This window comes from Pelodiscus sinensis, chromosome 1, assembly GCF_049634645.1.
Source record: "Pelodiscus sinensis isolate JC-2024 chromosome 1, ASM4963464v1, whole genome shotgun sequence".
Classification (NCBI taxonomy): Eukaryota; Metazoa; Chordata; order Testudines; family Trionychidae; genus Pelodiscus; species Pelodiscus sinensis.
This window is the reverse complement of record NC_134711.1, coordinates 290,041,175-290,058,630: the sequence shown is the minus strand read 5'-3', so window position 1 is coordinate 290,058,630 and position 17,456 is coordinate 290,041,175. Positions and strand designations below refer to the sequence as shown.

Sequence of the window (17,456 nt, the reverse complement as noted above, 5' to 3'; positions counted from 1 at the left end):
CCACCGGGAGAGTAACGAGCTGAGTGACAGTGTTTCCCAATGCGGCTCACAGACTACAAGACCCAGGGTGCAACGCGCCGCACAGTCTGGCGACTCTGAGCCGCATTGCATGCCGGGGCCCGTAGTCCCCGCCTCTCGCTCCTGCCATGGATCTCGCGTTATGTAAATGAGGCGTCCGTTCTATTAGCATAAAGAAGGGAAGGGGAGCAGCGGCGGAGCCTGGCCTGAGGGAAGAAGAGGCGTGTCACGTGCGTCGGGCTGCGCTCTCCGTCACTCGGCAACGGCGCGTGCCCCTGCTTTCCACACGCCCCCCTCCCCTCCTCGCGCTCGTCACGGAACGTCCCTTTCCCCCGCCCTCTCCCCCCCTCCCCGCGAGCCGCCGCCGGAGCCGCCTCGCAGTAGCTGGGAGCCGCCGCCACCGCCGGAGCAGCCATGGCCGAGAACGCCGCCGCCGCCGCCGCCGCGGGCCTGGAGAACCACCGCATCAAGAGCTTCAAGAACAAGGGCCGCGACGTGGAGGTGAGTCCCCGCCGGGCCCCGCTGCCGCCGGGGCTGGGCTCGGCCGCGCCGCCGCTGCCGCCTCCTTCTCCTCCCCCTCCTCCGCCCCGGGCGGGCTCGAGAGGAGGGGCCCGCTCCCCGCTCGCAGCCGGGCCCGGCGGGGGGGGAGTGGCCGGCGGGGGCTCGCGGCGGCGCAAGGAAAATGCCTCCGGGTTTTTCTTCTCCGTCATGCGGGCGCGGCCTGGGGAGGGCGCGGGGAGCCCGGCAGGGGGTGCGCGGCCGGCCGCCTCCCACCGCCGCGGGCCTGCCGCCCCCTATGGCGGCCGCCGTCTCCTCACCCCGCAGCGGGGTGAGCTGGGGGGAGGCTCCGCTCCCCGCCCCGGCTTGTTCCACCTGGGGCTGTGCGGGGGGCCGGGACTGCCTGGGCGGGCGGCGCGATGCGCCAATCCCCCATGTCCGTGTGGCCCCCTCCCTTTCCCGGCTAAGCAGCTGCCTCCCTGCCTGATGCTCCGAGGGATCGGCGGCGCATGAATGGGCTGGACAATGGGGCTGGCTGCCTTTTGTGCCACCCCTTCGGGCAGTATCACCTCTTCTGCCAAACAACCGGCCGCAGGCATCCCGCACGCTGGGACAGGTGCTAGAGGCTGTCACCTCTTTCTCAAACGTTATAGGCCTAGGCCGGGCTGGAGAGGCCAGTGGATAAATTTCAAGGGCCGCTCCCACACGCTCTTGAGTTTTTTTTTTATCCCCCCTATTGTGATGGTCGCTTGCTTTCAACTCTCCGATCTTGCTGAAATCCCCATATTTTTAAAATGACATGAGATAAGGTTCTTGACATGAAGGCAGCAGTTCAGCAGTGTATATCTGCCAAAAGTCTCCATCTACTTATATCAGAAAGCAGAAGGAGATACCCCACCTTAACGTACAGTCAGTCCACTCTCCAAATCTGAAATGGCATCTCTTTTACAAAGGTAACTGAATGCTTGAGGGTATTTATTCAGCTCCCTTGACCCCACTACTCTTCAATGCTCTGGACACCTTTCATTCTAGCCACTGTAGAAGAGGAGAAATTCCAGTGGGCTGATGACATCTATCTTTTTCTAGCTAAAATAATGTGGGGGGAAAAAATCTCTGAAGTGAAAGCCAATCTAGGAAGAAAAAAGGAATGGTGAACCTAAATATATTATCAAAGTGCTTTGATTCCATTTGAATGTGTTTCTCAATTATATTAATTTCTTCTGTTCAGCTTTGTGGTGGTAAATCTCCTTTGCACACAATGCTCTTTCCAAAGAGAATGCAGTGTTTTTACAGAGAGGTTTTTTCTCTCCCTTTTGGAAGACCATTTAATAGTGATAATTAGATTAGCCCCAAATGCTCCACTCTTACACCAAATAATTGGCTTTCATCTTCTGTTTTTAACCCCATTTTCAATCTTGTGCTGTATTTTTTTGGTTTGGACTCCCCGCCCCCCCCCCCCCAACCCCTTCCATGTATGTGTTGAGAATGCTGGCTTTGTTTCAGCAGTGCTGATTAAGCTTCTGCCTTCCCAACCATTGGCCTGATTGGATGAAGAGCAAAGCATGAGCAAACTTGAGGGTTCCAATGTAGCTTGGTTTGCTTTGTGATCTGAATCACCTGATATACAGATATGTTTGAAAATGACTACTGAGCTGAGTGGATTTGAGGGCTTGTCTGTATGGGGAAACTGGCCAGTGTAGGAATAGCTACACTGGACTAGCCATAGTGAAGTAACTCACTCATGTGGACACTCCATTCTGGAATAATTACTTTGCTTTGGAAGCATAATTATTTAAGAATTCAGTCAATTAAGTTATAACAGAATAGCTGTTGTGGAATAGTTATTCTGCTATTTCTGTTGATCAATTTCCCTATATAAATAATCTCTGAAGTGACTTTTCAGATTGATGGGTCACACTGCTTAGCAGTGATCCAGCCAAAGAGTACAATTATGCTAAGAAAATAAGTGCTTAATTTAAACCTGTGAAGGAAATGGGTTTCAGCTCAACACTGATGCTTATATTTGAAAAATATTTTTCTCGAAAGTATAGAAAGATCTAAAAACTACACATTGACATAGTGAATGAAAGTGTGTTTTAAATGGCACTTACAATCTGATGAAAGAAGCAAACAGACTCAAAATAGAACATATATGACTTATTTTTAATATCTGTGTTCCAGTAAATTTGGTTGTTATCCATAGGCTGGACAGCCAGACAGCCTGTTTTGAAGTAAGTAGTCGAGGTATCCTTTTCAATAGCTTTACCTAGCTACCTATTAGTCTACCAGAATATCTAAGATATTATTTTAGAAAAATAATAGTCTTTGTTTTGCCCCAAGACATGATGTACTAACCGTTTGGTAATGCTAATGGATTGAACGGTTTCTGAATATAAAAGGTACTGTGTTTTACAGGGATAGGCCACTGATTTTAATAAAATGTATGCTACATTGTGCAAAGTAGTAGAACCCTGCATGGGATTAGTGTGGAGTCCAGCAGAACTGGGATCATATGGGATCCGTTTCTGTAATAGTGGGAGTGGGATGGTAATGGGATTAAAAATAGAACCATACAGAGCTCTACTAAGTAGCTTCTTCCTGTGATAAGATTGTGGATCTGAAATGGTTGAGAATTAATTGAGTTTTGGCACATATAGCACTGAGAGCCTTCTATTATAGGAAATACTTGAAAAAAGTTCATTTCTGTAATTAACTTAAGTAAAGAATATCTACAAAAGCATGATCCAAACTGTTGACCTAACCCTCCACTGCCTGCAAAAGACTTTTGAAGTTTCACACAACAAAGCCCTGGGTCTGGAGGCATACCTTTCATTTACTGCATGAGACTGTTCTTATTTGGCTGACTGATAAAATTGTCACTGCTCATATCACCAGGAAAATTCTGGTAGCTTGTCAAAACAACTGAACATATTCTAAAGAGTTGCGCCCATATAACTGTAGCACATGTGATACTGGGAACCAGCGTTACTGTAAGAACAGTGGCAGAGAGAGAGAATCACAGAAATCTAGGGCAGGAAGAGATGACAGATCATCTTGTCCGAACCCTTGCACTTGGGCAAGACAGGTTTCAGGAGGGCTGCCAAACAAGGGCAATGTTGGACTTGTTGGAGTCCAAAGCTGAAGCTCTGCCTTATGGGGTTGAAGCCTGTGTCCTGAGCCCCACCACTCAAGGTTAAAGCTGAAGTCTGAAGCAATATAGTTTCATAGGGGTCACCTGTTGCATGAGACTAGCCCTGATGGAGACTTTCCAAAAGTGTATAGGGAGCCAGGGCCCCGTCCTGAGCCAAGCTGGAAGCTAGATCAGGCTGGGAGCCAAGAATCCTCAAACTGACCAGGATGGGGAGAAGGGGCCAGGTGCAGCCCTCCTCCCCCCTCTTGTTCTTCTGCCTGGTACAGGTGGAGGTTTTGCATGTCAAAATAACTGAACACATTCTAAAGAGCTGGGCAGCTCTTCCACCTATCCTGGGTAGGGGACGTAAGCAGATACACAGGCTGGGGTCTGCTCTCAGCTCCCCAACCCAGGGCAGGTGGAGAGTCTGATAGATTTTGTTTCTAGATGTGCACATTCCTCACTGCACATAAAAACATTATTCTGCATGTAGATGATAGAAAAAAATCCACACATTGAATGAAAAGATTAGAGGGAACATTGGTGGGAGGGTCCCATAACAAAAAGACAGGACAGGCCTGTCCACTTTCAAAAAGTGGGACACCCATTCCGATGCCAATGCAGGAGGGCCCAGGCAATTGACCTGCTTTCTACTGGGATGTGAAGGGTTAAATGGTTACCTGGTAAGCATCACCCTTACTGGCATGCTTACTAGTGCAACTGGTTAACCAGCATCCTGGCTGGGCTTGAGCAGCTCCTGCCTGATATGGGTGGGGAGCTGCTCTGGATGGGTAGACTGCACCACAGCCAGTCCCATCCTGGAGCAGCCCCCTGCCCGCAACGGACCCAGTTAACCAGTTAAAAGTTATGATTAACTGGTTAATGTTTTAAACATTATTTTACAACCCTACTTGCTATCTCCTAATGCCAGCCCTGGTTTCCCATGCAGAAAGCCAGGTACTGTGGCACAGGTGGACCATGGAGTTTATATATCATGTTGGGGTAAGGGATTAAAAGGAAAAGGGTTGAGAGCCTGGTGTTGGCAATCCCTCACAAGTATTTGTCAATGGAGTTTTTAAGACTAGGTTAGAGAGATTCCACAACCTCCTTAGGGAATCTGTTAGTGCTTAACCATTCTAAGATACACTTCCATTCCTTTGTAATCCAACCTTTTTTTGGGACTACTGTATGAACAAGGAATTCCTTGAACTCCAGGCAGGGGGAAAGAGCTGATGTGGTGGTCTCAGTAAGTCCAAATCCAGCCATACTAATCTCTTCTTACTCACTATCACCCAAGACTCAGGACACAACACTAGCAGCTTTCTCCCCCAACTTAGGAAAGTGGACAGCTCCTGCAGTTGCTTCATGGAGCCAGTCAAGCAGCTTAAATGGTAGAAACCGCTGCAGCAGAAGTTTCAGGGTTCAAAGGCTTCTGATTCATGACTAGTTGTAAAGAATGAGCGAGGCAAAGACCATTTTTAAAATCTCCAAAGTTACACAAATTTAAGTTGCAAAGTCAAGCTCTCAAAAGTTTGGAAGTGCCATTAATAAACAGTGGCCCTACACCACCTTAATTCTGGCAACTTATGTATAATGCTTTGTAACAGTCTTAATTACATGATCACATACTTTTTACCCTGCCTCTCATACAGTACAGTGTGGGGGATGGACACACACGGATGCATGGGCAACCTTGCAGATTAGGCATTTCCTGACTTTGGTGTTGGAGAGGGGTTGTTTTGGTTGTATTATTGTGCAACCTTCCTTAGTTTACTTTTTGTATATTTTTGACTACTTGTGAGTAGGAGTCAGATGACAGATTGTATAATTTTGTAGTTTTAAATAACTGGCAGGACACCATGAGCCTGTGCATCGGTGCCATTTGTGATTCTAAATAAAAATGAGAGAAAGTCTAGAAGCAGGCAAGAAGTCAAGGAAGGGCAGGAAAGGGTTGCCAGGAGTGAGAGAAGGTAGCAGGTGGCAAAGGATACAGTTGAGGGAACAGGCACATGGGTTGCAGGTTGAGTGCAAACTAGAAACCTCAACATCAGATTACATTCTTAAACAGTGGTGTTACCGTAAAACAGACCCAACAGTGAAAATGTTAATTACAGTTTAAGAAAAGATTAAGTATTTTGGTTTGCAGAACATTTTATACCTGACCAAAAATGACTTCACAGTATTCAATAATAGCTGAATTAGGAGATCAAGGAAGATGGATACAATGTACTCTATTCATTCAAACCAAATCAGTAACTATCAAACAGAATAAATTGCTGTGAAGCACCTTGGCCAACAGTTTGGAGACCTAGTTTGATTCCTGCTCTGCTATAAACATCCCTTGGACAAGTCGCAATCTTTCTGTGCCTTAGGTACCCATCTATAAAATGTTATAATGGTACTTCATAATACTTCTGAGTTAAAGTGGATAAATACAAGTAATAACTATGAGATACTCAAATACTACAGTTCTGAGCATCATATCATAAGTACTTAGATGTCTACTGTAGTATTGCTGGGTGGCTTCTCAAAGGCATAGTCTCAGTACAAAATTAGATTGAATAAGCAAATCTGTAGTCAGAATTTGGTCTAATAAAATGTTTATTACTGGCAATCCATGAGCTAAAAAGAATACAGCTTGACTGATGAAGCCAATGGTGAGTCAATAGAGCTGGCAGTTAGAAAAACATCTGTGTACTAGCAAATTGAAGGCATTTGTTATAGGAATTCAGTGAGACAATGAATATGGAATCCTATAATATCACTTTTAGAATAGACCCACCCTTTATATTCTGCTGAAAACACTGGCCAGAATCTCCTTGGAAGGCTTAGAAATTCTTTACCCAAGCATTTCTCACATGGGTCTGTTAGGGTATGGTACTTTCTGTGAGACACATAATTTTTTTATTCATTTATTCTTAGCAATTATATGTAGTTAATATTGCATTAAAACCTTTTAAGAGTGAAATTTTAAATTTTGAATATGAAGTATAAACAATTTGTGAACAGCCTGGCAAAACCCTTTCTGAATTTGATTCTACTCTCAATCATACTACCTGGCACCATGAATAGTTCTCCATCATCAGTTTTAAATGGTGTTTGAAACTGATTCAAAACGTATTCAGATAAATGTCCAAACAGTTTTGCTGGTCAGTGTAGATGGGGGATCAAGGTTTGCATAAAACACTTTTGGTGTTTGTTGTTGAGGGCGGGGAAGTTGTTGAGTTCCATATTCTGTGCCCAGAAACTGTTTCTGAACTTGATTCAATCCGATCTCCAGTGACTAGCTAAAGTGTGCTTAAACAGAAATAACCTTTATTTTCTTTATCATGTTTAAAGATAGTTGGGTAATGTGGTGCAGTGTACATAGAAAGCTTTATTAAATGACTCCATATGCCTGTGGATTTTGTTAGTCAGTTAGCCATCCACTGTATAATATACTTGCTACTTCTGCACATCCTCAAATTCTTTTGCTGTTTAGAGTGTATCGCAGCTGTATATTATCCTTCAGTCAAAATTACATTAAACCAGTAATTTACATATTCAATACTACAAACTAGCATGTTCATGTTAGATTTTTTCTTGTCATAATTTCTTCTCTAAAAATCTTACTCATTCATAATGTCCCTCTTGCATAAAAGAGTCAGTAAATCTTAATTCCTATCCAGAACTTCAAAGCAATTTATTTTCTGTGTATGCCCAGTTCATAACAAATTTGCTTATGTGGCTCTAATGTTGTGAAATTGTGAGGAAATGCAGGTTTTGGAGACCAGATTTTAAAGTTGGTTTGACCTAAATTGGTTATTTCAGAGTGGGGTTTAGAGGTGACATTTGGTCTCTACATTCATTCTAGGGAAATTTCCCTCCCCTCCCTTCAACCTCTAACCAGGGTTTCATTGATAGAAAAGCTTTATATAGGACTACTTGGGCTGTTCATTAGAAAACTGCAACAGACACACTTGGTGAGCACTTGTCCTTTGTAGTTTACCGCTGTGGCTGAGCATTATAGGGGAAAAAAGTATAGGAGACTAAAGATTGAGTCATCTGGAAACAGCATCTTGCTGATGCTTGCTGAAACAAAGTTGGTCAACCCTTCTGACTTGTATCCACTGGCAACTGTTGCTGTTGGGGTACAAAAATGAGAGCAACAATCCTTATACTTCATGGTGTTTACCAACCACAAAGTGGTAGGGATATGGAAGTGTAACTATGTAAATGGGGCTCCTGCTGTTGAAGATGGGCTTTAGCACCCCTTCTCTGCCCACTCCTTGTAATTGGTTAACCTGTTAAACACTGGTTAACCAGTGGAACAATTAAACAGGGCATGCTTTCGTGTAGATGATACTTGTTAAATAGTTTTGATTACATTTGTCATTGAACTTGTGGCAAAATTTTGTTTCCTGCTCTGCGGTTTTACCCACGTTCTGCCATATATTTTGTGTTATGGCAGTCTTAGCATATGTTCGATTTAAAAACACTTTTACTGCAGGTTTGACAATGCATAAAAGTTTTTTAGCTATAGCACTTGACCTAAGGTTTAAGAATTTGAAGTGCCTTCCAAAATCTGAAAGGAATCAGGTGTGGAACATGCTGTCAGAAGTCTAAAAGAGCAACCATCTGATGTGGAGAGTACAGAATTCAATTCATGAAAAAATAAGTCAACTTTCTGTTGGTGGCCTCTGACTCAGACAATGACAATGAACGTACATCGGTCCACATCACTTGGAATCATTATCAAACAGAGCCCTCCTGTTTTTACTTTCAGGTGATGTAAATAAGAAGTGGACAGATCTTTACAAGAAGTAGGACTGAGAGGACTTGTAGGCTCTAAAGTTTTGCATTGTCTTGTTCTGAAATGCAGTTGTATAAAATGATAATTCTACATTTGTAAATAGGATTTTCAAGAGGGAGACTGCATTACAGGACATATGAGGCGAGTGGAAGAATACTGTTTTTTACAGTGCAAATATTTGTAATAAAGAATAGTATAACATGAGCACTGTATATTTTGTATTCTGTTGTAATTGAAATCAATGTTTGAAATTGTAAAATAACATAAAAAAATATAATAAATTTAAATTGGCATGCTGTTATTTAATAGTGCAATTAAAACTGATTAATCATTATATTTTCTTACAATTAACTGCAATTTTAAAATAATTTGATAGCCTTAACACATCTATTTATAGCACAATCAGACAGGTATAAGGAGTTCTCATGGAGATCTTAACATACAGTACTGGAAATTCAGTGTGACTTTTCATGAAAAGTTGGCTTTGTTGTGGTGCTGTATGATGTAACTTAGTATAAACAATTGGAAATGGTAAGGAAAGATTGTCAGGCATGTTTTAAAGAATACCTAGAGATTGAGTCCTGTCCTCAAAACAAACAACCCTACAACCTTAAGCCATTTTACATGTAGGTACACCAGTTTTTTGTTTATCACTGTGTTTTTTCATTAGTTTCTTATTTTGCTGAAGAAAATGCTCAAGAAACAAGCAATATTTATTTCAAATTTCAGTGTCTACTTTTGAGGCTGCCATTTCAGAGCTTGGCACTTCACTGTTAAGCTGTCGTATTAAATCTTTCCATTTTTATAAATAGTTTGTCCATCATATATGCTAAATTGGCAGAGAAGTGTTATTCCTTTAATATATTAAAACATAGTATGGACTAAACTGTAAAAATGGAGTGCCAGGTGATTTAGGATATCTTACCTGTTTCATAACATTACAGTTAACTTAAATGTGCACTATTGTGCCATAATAGCACTTGGTGAATATTTTTTTTGCCTCACTGTGCCTGAGGTGAGCAACTGTAGTATGATGCATTAATACATGATACTTTGTGCATTGTGCTCAAGTTTGGCTCTCTGGGGGATATAACTTAGTTTGCATTACTATTGCTATGCTGAATTTCCATTACAGAAGGTTTAGGATCTGATTTCTTTCAGCTTTCATACATTTTTAATTTATCTTGGCAATGGTTCTGATAAAATAGAAATATGACCTACTGATGAGTGTGGGATAAAGTTAGTTTTAAAATAGATTGGGTTGGAAAATCAACCAATGAGTAACTTTGGGGAAATCGTTTGTTATAGGAGTCCTTGGGTCCCTTAGGCTATATCTACACTACCAGGTTATTTTGAAACAAGTTATTTTGAAATAATCACTCCCGAAATAACTATTTCAAAATATCTTATTCCTCTTCATGAGCAGGCGTTATTTAGAAATAAAAGCCCATTATTTTGAAATAAGTCTTGATAGTGTGAGCCCTCGCCTTGTTGTTTTGAAATAACTCCCTAGTGTAGACATGCCCTTTGTTTGTAGCATGACCGTGTATGTATCTACCCTGTAATCTGCTGTTGTCCTCCCATCTTGGAATCACGTGATACAGAACTACACCAAGAACCTGTCAGAAGGACACTCCTTACCACTTCATGAATTGGTTCTTGGACTCCTCTGATTGGGATGAGAAAAATGTTTTGTTTAAGACTGTTCATGGCAGATATAGAAGAAAGTGTTATGTCATAACTACAGCATTTCTACTGCTGCTTCTAACTTGGGAGTTAATGCCAGGAGCATGGTATTCAGACCATGGTTTATGATACTAGTACTGTGGGAGAATTGTATTAGTACTTTGAAAAGAGTTACTTTCTTTACATTTGTGCAGTCTCAAATTTATCCTGTATTTAGGACTTTTTAAGGAAACTATTAATGCACTGAGTATTTCCAGTAATATTAATCTGAATCAGGCATAAATAATTCTTTTGTACAGATGTCCTCTAAAAAATAGTGTTCTGGAACAGTAGGCAAAACAAGAATTAACTATGCTGCTTTTAAAAGTGTGCTCATAGGAATAATAAAAATAGTGGGGTAGGGATAGGGTGAGGGAACAAGTTCCCATGTCCTGGAGCTCTCTCAGACATCATCTTGTCATTAGCAGCCTCTGTTTTTTTATGAAGAGTGGTTCCAACTCTGGGTACCTCAGCTATAACAGTATGGCATGGGGAAAAGGGCAGTCATTCAGAGAGCATAGGTTGTGGGATGCAAGGTCACTTCATGTTGAATCAGAAAATTTTGAGGTTCATGGTTGTATTTATTTATTGTTTGAGTTAAGGATGTTAATATGTAACCATATAGCCGCTAAATATCTTAGTGGTTACATGTGCTGTGTGCTCTGCAGTATAAAGCTTAGCTTTTTACTGCAGAGCCTTCAGGAAGCCTCCCTGGGAGCAGGGTTGCCAGCCCCTGCTGGCCCGGCTCCCAAGGAGGAAAATTCAGTGCTCTGCTACAGTGAAGCCACCTCCCTGGAAGCTGGCTGAGTGTCACCAATACCATTAACCTATAAGCATGAGCTTATCTGTTAAATGGTTAGTCAGTTAAACTCTAACATCTCTAGTTGGAGTGATGTCATAGTATTGGGTAAGCCCATAAAAAGCCTTGTCTTTTGGTGCACATGATCTTCATTCGGTGTATATAATTGTTACATGGATCCTTATAGTTGAGGCGTACAAGAATGAGATGGAGATTTAGGTGGTGTGGGCAGAGGCCATTTACATCTTTGAAGATAAAGATCAAGAATTTAAAGGTTATTTGGTTGCCCATAGAAAATGGAAAGGACTTCATGCTCTGGGTTCCCATCTGGCTGAGGAGATATGCTGTTTCATTCTGTGCCAGTTGTGGTTTTTCAAAGTTGATGCTTTCAGATTTATTGTATTTCTATAAATTAATTAGAGGGTGCAAGAGGTAATATGATCAAGGGTGGCATATCTCTAAGCCATCTGGGATAGTAGAATGTGCTTCTTGTAGATGTTGCTGTGAGGGTCCAGTATCAGTGAGAAATCTAAAAGGACCCATAGATTGATTGCATCCTCTACTCGTACTTCAGTAAGCTCTTGTGCTTCCCACTACCTACAAGCATAACCTTAATTTTAAGTGACTTAAGCATCATCAGCTCTTCTTGTCCATGTGCTGATCTTAGGCAAACATTGGGATAACTGGGTTACAGATGAAATATGCAAAGGTCAGATTGTTGCGTATTACCTGTGTATGGTTAACATTTACATTTATGTAGTCAACTTTTTTCTTGATGGTTTACCTGTAAATATTTAATAAGACCAAAGAAAGCTGAGCATAGTTGCATTTCACAATAGAACACTATATTAAACTATTAAAAAAGATTTCTATCCTTTAGTGTACCTGTTTTCTGCATTCATCATGAAGCTTTTACCATATTTGTAAGGTATTTTCTTTCTCTTTAATCCTCTAAAAAGCTTGGGAGAAGATTGTTCACAAATCCTTGTATGCTGTTTTTCTTCATAGTAATCTTGGTTTTTTTGTTTATTTTTGCAGACAATGAGAAGACACAGAAATGAAGTAACAATTGAACTGCGGAAGGTAATTTGATCTGTTTTTACTTATCCTCCATATCCTATGTAGAATGTTAGGCCTAAATTTTTGTGTGAACTCTAGAAATATGAAGTATTCTTCAGTTCCCTACTCCTTCCTAGTCTTTCCTTTACCCTTGCCTACTTTCACTGACTAAGCTAAATGGAGCTGTATTGTCTTTGCTGTGTGTATTTAATTTGGAATAAAATTGTTTGAAAATTTGGTGTCAGATAAATACTACTCTGCTACTAAATTTTTGTATTACAAAGCATTATAGAAGCTGTCAGTTAGCTGCAATTTTGAGATCTTTGAAGAGAGCAGTTTTAGCAGTTCAGGTGTAATCTACACTTCTTAGGTTGATGCAGATTACATAACATAAGAACATAACATAAGAACGGCCATACTGGGTCAGACCAAAGGTCCATCTAGCCCAGTATCCTGTCTACCGACAGTGGCCAGCACCAGGTGCCCCAGAGAGGGTGGACCGAAGACAATGATCAAGCGATTTCTCCTGCCATCCCTCTCCAGCCTCTGACAGAGGCCAAGGACACCATTTTATCCCCTGGCTAATAGCCTTTTATGGACCTAACCTCCATGAATTTATCCAGCTTCTCTTTAAACTCTATTATAGTCCTAGCCTTCACAGCCTCCTCTGGCAAGGAGTTCCACAGGTTGACAACGCGCTGTGTGAAGAAGAACTTCCTTTTATTAGTTTTAAACCTGCTACCCATTAATTTTATTTGGTGTCCTCTAGTCCTTATATTATGGGAACTAATAAATAACTTTTCTTTATCAGCCCTCTCCACACCATTCATGATTTTATAGACCTCTATCATATCCCCCCTCAGTCTCCTCTTTTCTAAACTGAAAAGTCCCAGTCTCTTTATCCTCTCCTCGTATGGGACCCGTTCCAAACCCCTAATCATTTTAGTTGCCCTTTTCTGAACCCTTTCCAAGGCCAAAATATCTTTTTTGAGGTGAGGCGACCACATCTGTATACAGTATTCAAGATGTAGGCATATTATGGTTTTATATAGAGGCAATAAGATATTTTCTATCTTATTCTCTATCCCTTTTTTAATGACTCCTAACATTCTAGTTTGCTTTTTTTTTTACTGCTGCTGCACATTGAGGGTGTATCTAGACTACAGGGTTTTCTCAAAAAAAAGTGGCATCTATATTGCCTCTGCATTCTTTCAAAAGTAAATGAAAAGAACGCGGCAGTTTTTTCAATTGTGGGAAACCTCATTTTACGAGGAATAACGCCTCTTTTCGAAAGTGCTCTTTCGAAAAAAGGCATTATTGAACACAAACTGTGCTTTTTCAAAAGAGAGCATCCAGACTACCTGGGTCCTCTCTTTCAAAAAAGCGGCTTGTTTTTTCAAAAGTACTGCTGTAGTCTAGATGCTCTTTTTTGAAAGAGGCTTTTTCGAAATATTCTTTCGAAAAAGCATCTTACGAAAGAGACTTGTTGTCTAGACGTAACCTGAGTGGATGTTTTCAGAGAACTATCCAAAATGACTCCAAGATCTCTCTCTTGAGTAAAAGCGACGAGGAGTCCTGTGGCACCTTATAGACTAACTGAAGTGTAGGAGCATAAGCTTTCGTGGGCAAAGACCCACTTCGTCAGATGCATGTAGTGGAAATTTCCAGAGGCAGGAATAAATATGCAGGCCAGGATCAGGCTGGAGATGACCAGGTGGATCCAATCAAGGAGGATGAGGCCCACTTCTAGCAGCTGATCTGGAGGTGTGAATTCCAAGAGAATAGAAGCTGCTTTTGTAGTTAGCAAGCCATTCACAGTCTTTGTTTAATCCAGAGTTGATTGTGTCAAACTTAAAGATGAACTGTAGCTCAGCAGTTTCTCTTTGAAGTCTGGTCCTGAAGTTTTTTTGCTGCAGGATGGCTACTTTTAGATCTGCAATTGTGTGTCCAGGAAGATTGAAGTGTTCCCCTACAGGTTTTTGTATGTTGCCATTCCTAATATCAGATTTGTGTCCATTGATTCTTTTACTACATGCATCTGACGAAGTGGGTCTTTGCCCACGAAAGCTTATGCTCCTACACTTCAGTTAGTCTATAAGGTGCCACAGGACTCCTCGTCGCTTTTGCAGATTCAGACTAACACGGCTACCCCTCTGATACTCTCTTGAGTAGTTGTAGCTAAATTAGTCCCCATCATATTGTATATATAGTTGCAATTATTTTTTCCAATGTGCATTATTTTACATTTATCAACATTAAATTTCATTTGCCATTTTGTTGCCCAATCACTTAGTTTGGTGAGATCTTTTTGAAGCTCTTCACAGTCTTCTTTCATCTTAACTATCTTGAGCAGTTTTGTATCATCTGCAAACTTTGCCACCTGTTCACCCCTTTCTCTAGATCATTTATAAATAAGTTGAATAGCACTAATCCCAGGACAGATCCTTGGGGGACCCCATTAGTTACCTTTCTCTACTCGGAAAACTCATCATTTATTCCTATGGTGGGCGTACCATAGTTTTATACAGGGGCAGTAAGATATTCTGGGTCTTATTTTCTATCCCTTTCCTAATAATTCCTAGCATCCTATTTGCCTTTTTGACCGCCGCTGCACTCTATGTGGAAGTTTTCAGAGAACTGTCCACGATAAATCCAGGATCTCTTTCCTGATTTGTCGTAGCCAAATTAGTCCCCATCATACTGTACGTATAGTTGGGGTTATTTTTCCCGATGTGCATTACTTTACACTTATCCACATTAAATTTCATTTGCCATTTTGTTGCCCAGTCACTCAGTTTGGTGAGATCTTCTTGGAGTCCCTCACAGTCTGCTTCTGTCTTGACTATCCTAAACAGTTTGGTATCATCTGCAAACTTTACTACCTCACTGCTTACCCCTTTCTCCAGATCATTTTTGAATAAGTTGAAAAGGATTGGTCCCAGGACTGACCCTTGGGGTACACCACTAGTTACCCCTCTCCAATCTGAAAATTTACCATTTATTCCTACCCTTTGTTTCCTGTCTTTTAACCAGTTCTCAATCCAAGAAAGGACCTTCCCTCTTATCCCATGGCCATGTAATTTACACAAGAGCCTTTGGTGAGGGACCTTATCAAAGGCTTTCTGAAAATCCAAGTATACTATATCTACTGGATCCCCCTTGTCCGCATGTTTGTTAACCCCTTCAAAGAACTCTAATAGATTAGTAAGACAGGATTTTACAGAAACCATGTTGACTTTTGTCCAACAAATTATGTTGTTCTACATGCTTCACAATTTTATTCTTTCCTATTGTTTTGACTAATTTGCCCGGTACTGAAGTTAGACTTACCGGTCTGTAATTGCCAGGATCGCCTCTAGACCCCTTTTTAAATATTGGTGTCATGTTGGCTACCTTCCAGTCATTAGGTACAGAAGCCGATTTAAAGGATAGGTTACAAACCACAGATAATAGCTCAGCAATTTCCCATTTAAGTTCTTTTAGAACACTTGGATGAATGCCATCCGGTCCCGGAGATTTGTTAACATTAAGTTTTTCTATTTGTTCCAAAACCTCCTCTAATGACACTTCAATCCGGAACAGTTCCTCAGATTGCCTTGCATTGACCTATTGATGCATGTGCCTGCACTCAGATTTGTCTCCAGGTGATGTAAGCATTCTGTTACACCAATACACTTTATCTAATCACCTCCTTAAATGGTGTGGAGCCATAACTGACTACTTAGGTTAATGCTGTGCAAATGTACACTGACTGACCTGTGTCAAACCCAAGAGTTCTCCACCATATGTCCCACAATGCCTAGTTCACTGTGACAGTGACTACTCAAGTCACAACTGTAAATCTACTTCTCAGGAGTTAGAGACTGGAAGCCACCATCTCTCTCACCCACCCTCTTCCCATCCATACCTTTTAAACTTCCCCATATGTTTTTATGCCATTTTCTGATTGCAAAACCTTGGCAAGCACACCTAGCAGCTCAACCTTGTGTGCAGTTGCCCAACTGACCATGGCAGGTCCATGCATTAGATGCAGTCCTGCCTGGAGTGAACAAAGAGGTATTGGATCTCCTGCCTGTGGGGGAAAGAGGCTGCAACCACAGCTACAGACCAGCTGTAGAAACATGAACATCTATGAACAGATGGCATGTGGGAGGCCACAAAAGTGGTATGATGGGAACTGTCAACAGTGCAGCATGAAAGCAAAGAAATTTCAGTAAGGATATCATAAGACCAGGGAGGTTGACAATAAATGAGATAGTATCCCACTGGTTTGCCATTTTTACAACAAACTGCATACTAGTCTTGTTGGAGGCTTGTCGGCCCTGGTGCTGGTATCATAGGTAGTAAAGCCAGCGTAGATTGTTGTACACATTGAGCCTCATTCTCAGAGACCAAATATTAGCTCCAAATGTGGATAGCACTCTGAGATGGAGGAAACTAGAAGTTGTTCCTCAAAGGACAACTTAAAGCCTTGTTTGCACTACAGAGTTTTGTTGAAGCAAGTTAAACAGTCAAACTGGTATAATTAATCACTTGTGCATGTTCTATCTAGAGATGTGAAAGGTTAGGGTGATGCTTACTGGTTAGCTGATTAAACTGATAATGCTTACCTGTTCCAGTTAACTGTAGGGTCTAGAGCAGACCCCTGCCTGCCCCAGTCAGGGGGCTGTTCCAGTGCTGTGGTGCCCACCGCAGGCAGGTGCTGCCTCTTCTGACCAGAGCAACCCCCTGTCCATGATGGTTCTGCCCTGGCTTCCCCCTACCGCAGGTTACACGCTGACTCCCTGGGAGCAAAGCCAGCTGCAGAGCCAGTCTGCAGTGAAGCCTCCCAAGGAGCAGCAGGAAGCCTCCTCCCCAGGAGTGGAGCCAGCTTTGCTGCAGCATTGAACCTCTTGCTGGCTCCACTTCCAGGGAAGCAACTTTGCTGCTGCAGTAAAGATTCCTTCCTGGGAGCAGAGCTGGCAGCCCCCTACAGACTGTGTTCCCAGGAAGGCTTTGCTGTGTGCTCTGCAGTATAAAGCTTTATACTGCAGAGCTCGCTGTGCATGTAACTGCTAAGATTTTCAGCAGTTACATGGTTACCTTTTTAACAGACTTTTTACATTCCTAGTTCTGACTAAACTCCTATTGGCAGAACGCATCCACACTTGGTGCTCTAGAATTGACAGATCGGTGCACTGTGGGATATCTATTCCACTGTACTACATGCCACCTTCTGCAGCTAGGAGTTGTGGGAAGGTGGAATAGATCAGAGCATCATGGATGTGGGCTCAGCATCCCATTATGCAGTTCTTTCTCTCCCAGCATTCTGTGGGCTTCCAACAGTGTTTCATGGTGTTTTGCACTGGCCCCTATTAATTGTGCATCTACCGTCTCTATTTGAAAGAATGGCTCTGGTACTGTTGTCACTGTTAAGAACATATCCTGGATGGTCA

At 42.0% G+C, this 17,456-nt stretch overlaps 1 protein-coding gene across 1 annotated transcript in view; it reads left to right on the top strand.

The window, feature by feature from the left end:
- Nucleotides 1–238: 238 nt before the first annotated feature.
- Nucleotides 239–17,456, top strand: part of KPNA3 (karyopherin subunit alpha 3) — an 87,861-nt gene continuing 70,643 nt past the window's right edge. Inside the window, exons 1-2 of the mRNA XM_075919077.1 lie at nucleotides 239–519; nucleotides 12,001–12,045. Of these exons, the coding sequence (XP_075775192.1) occupies nucleotides 433–519; nucleotides 12,001–12,045 (132 nt within the window). The 5' untranslated portion in view covers nucleotides 239–432. The remainder of the gene's footprint in view (nucleotides 520–12,000; nucleotides 12,046–17,456) is intronic.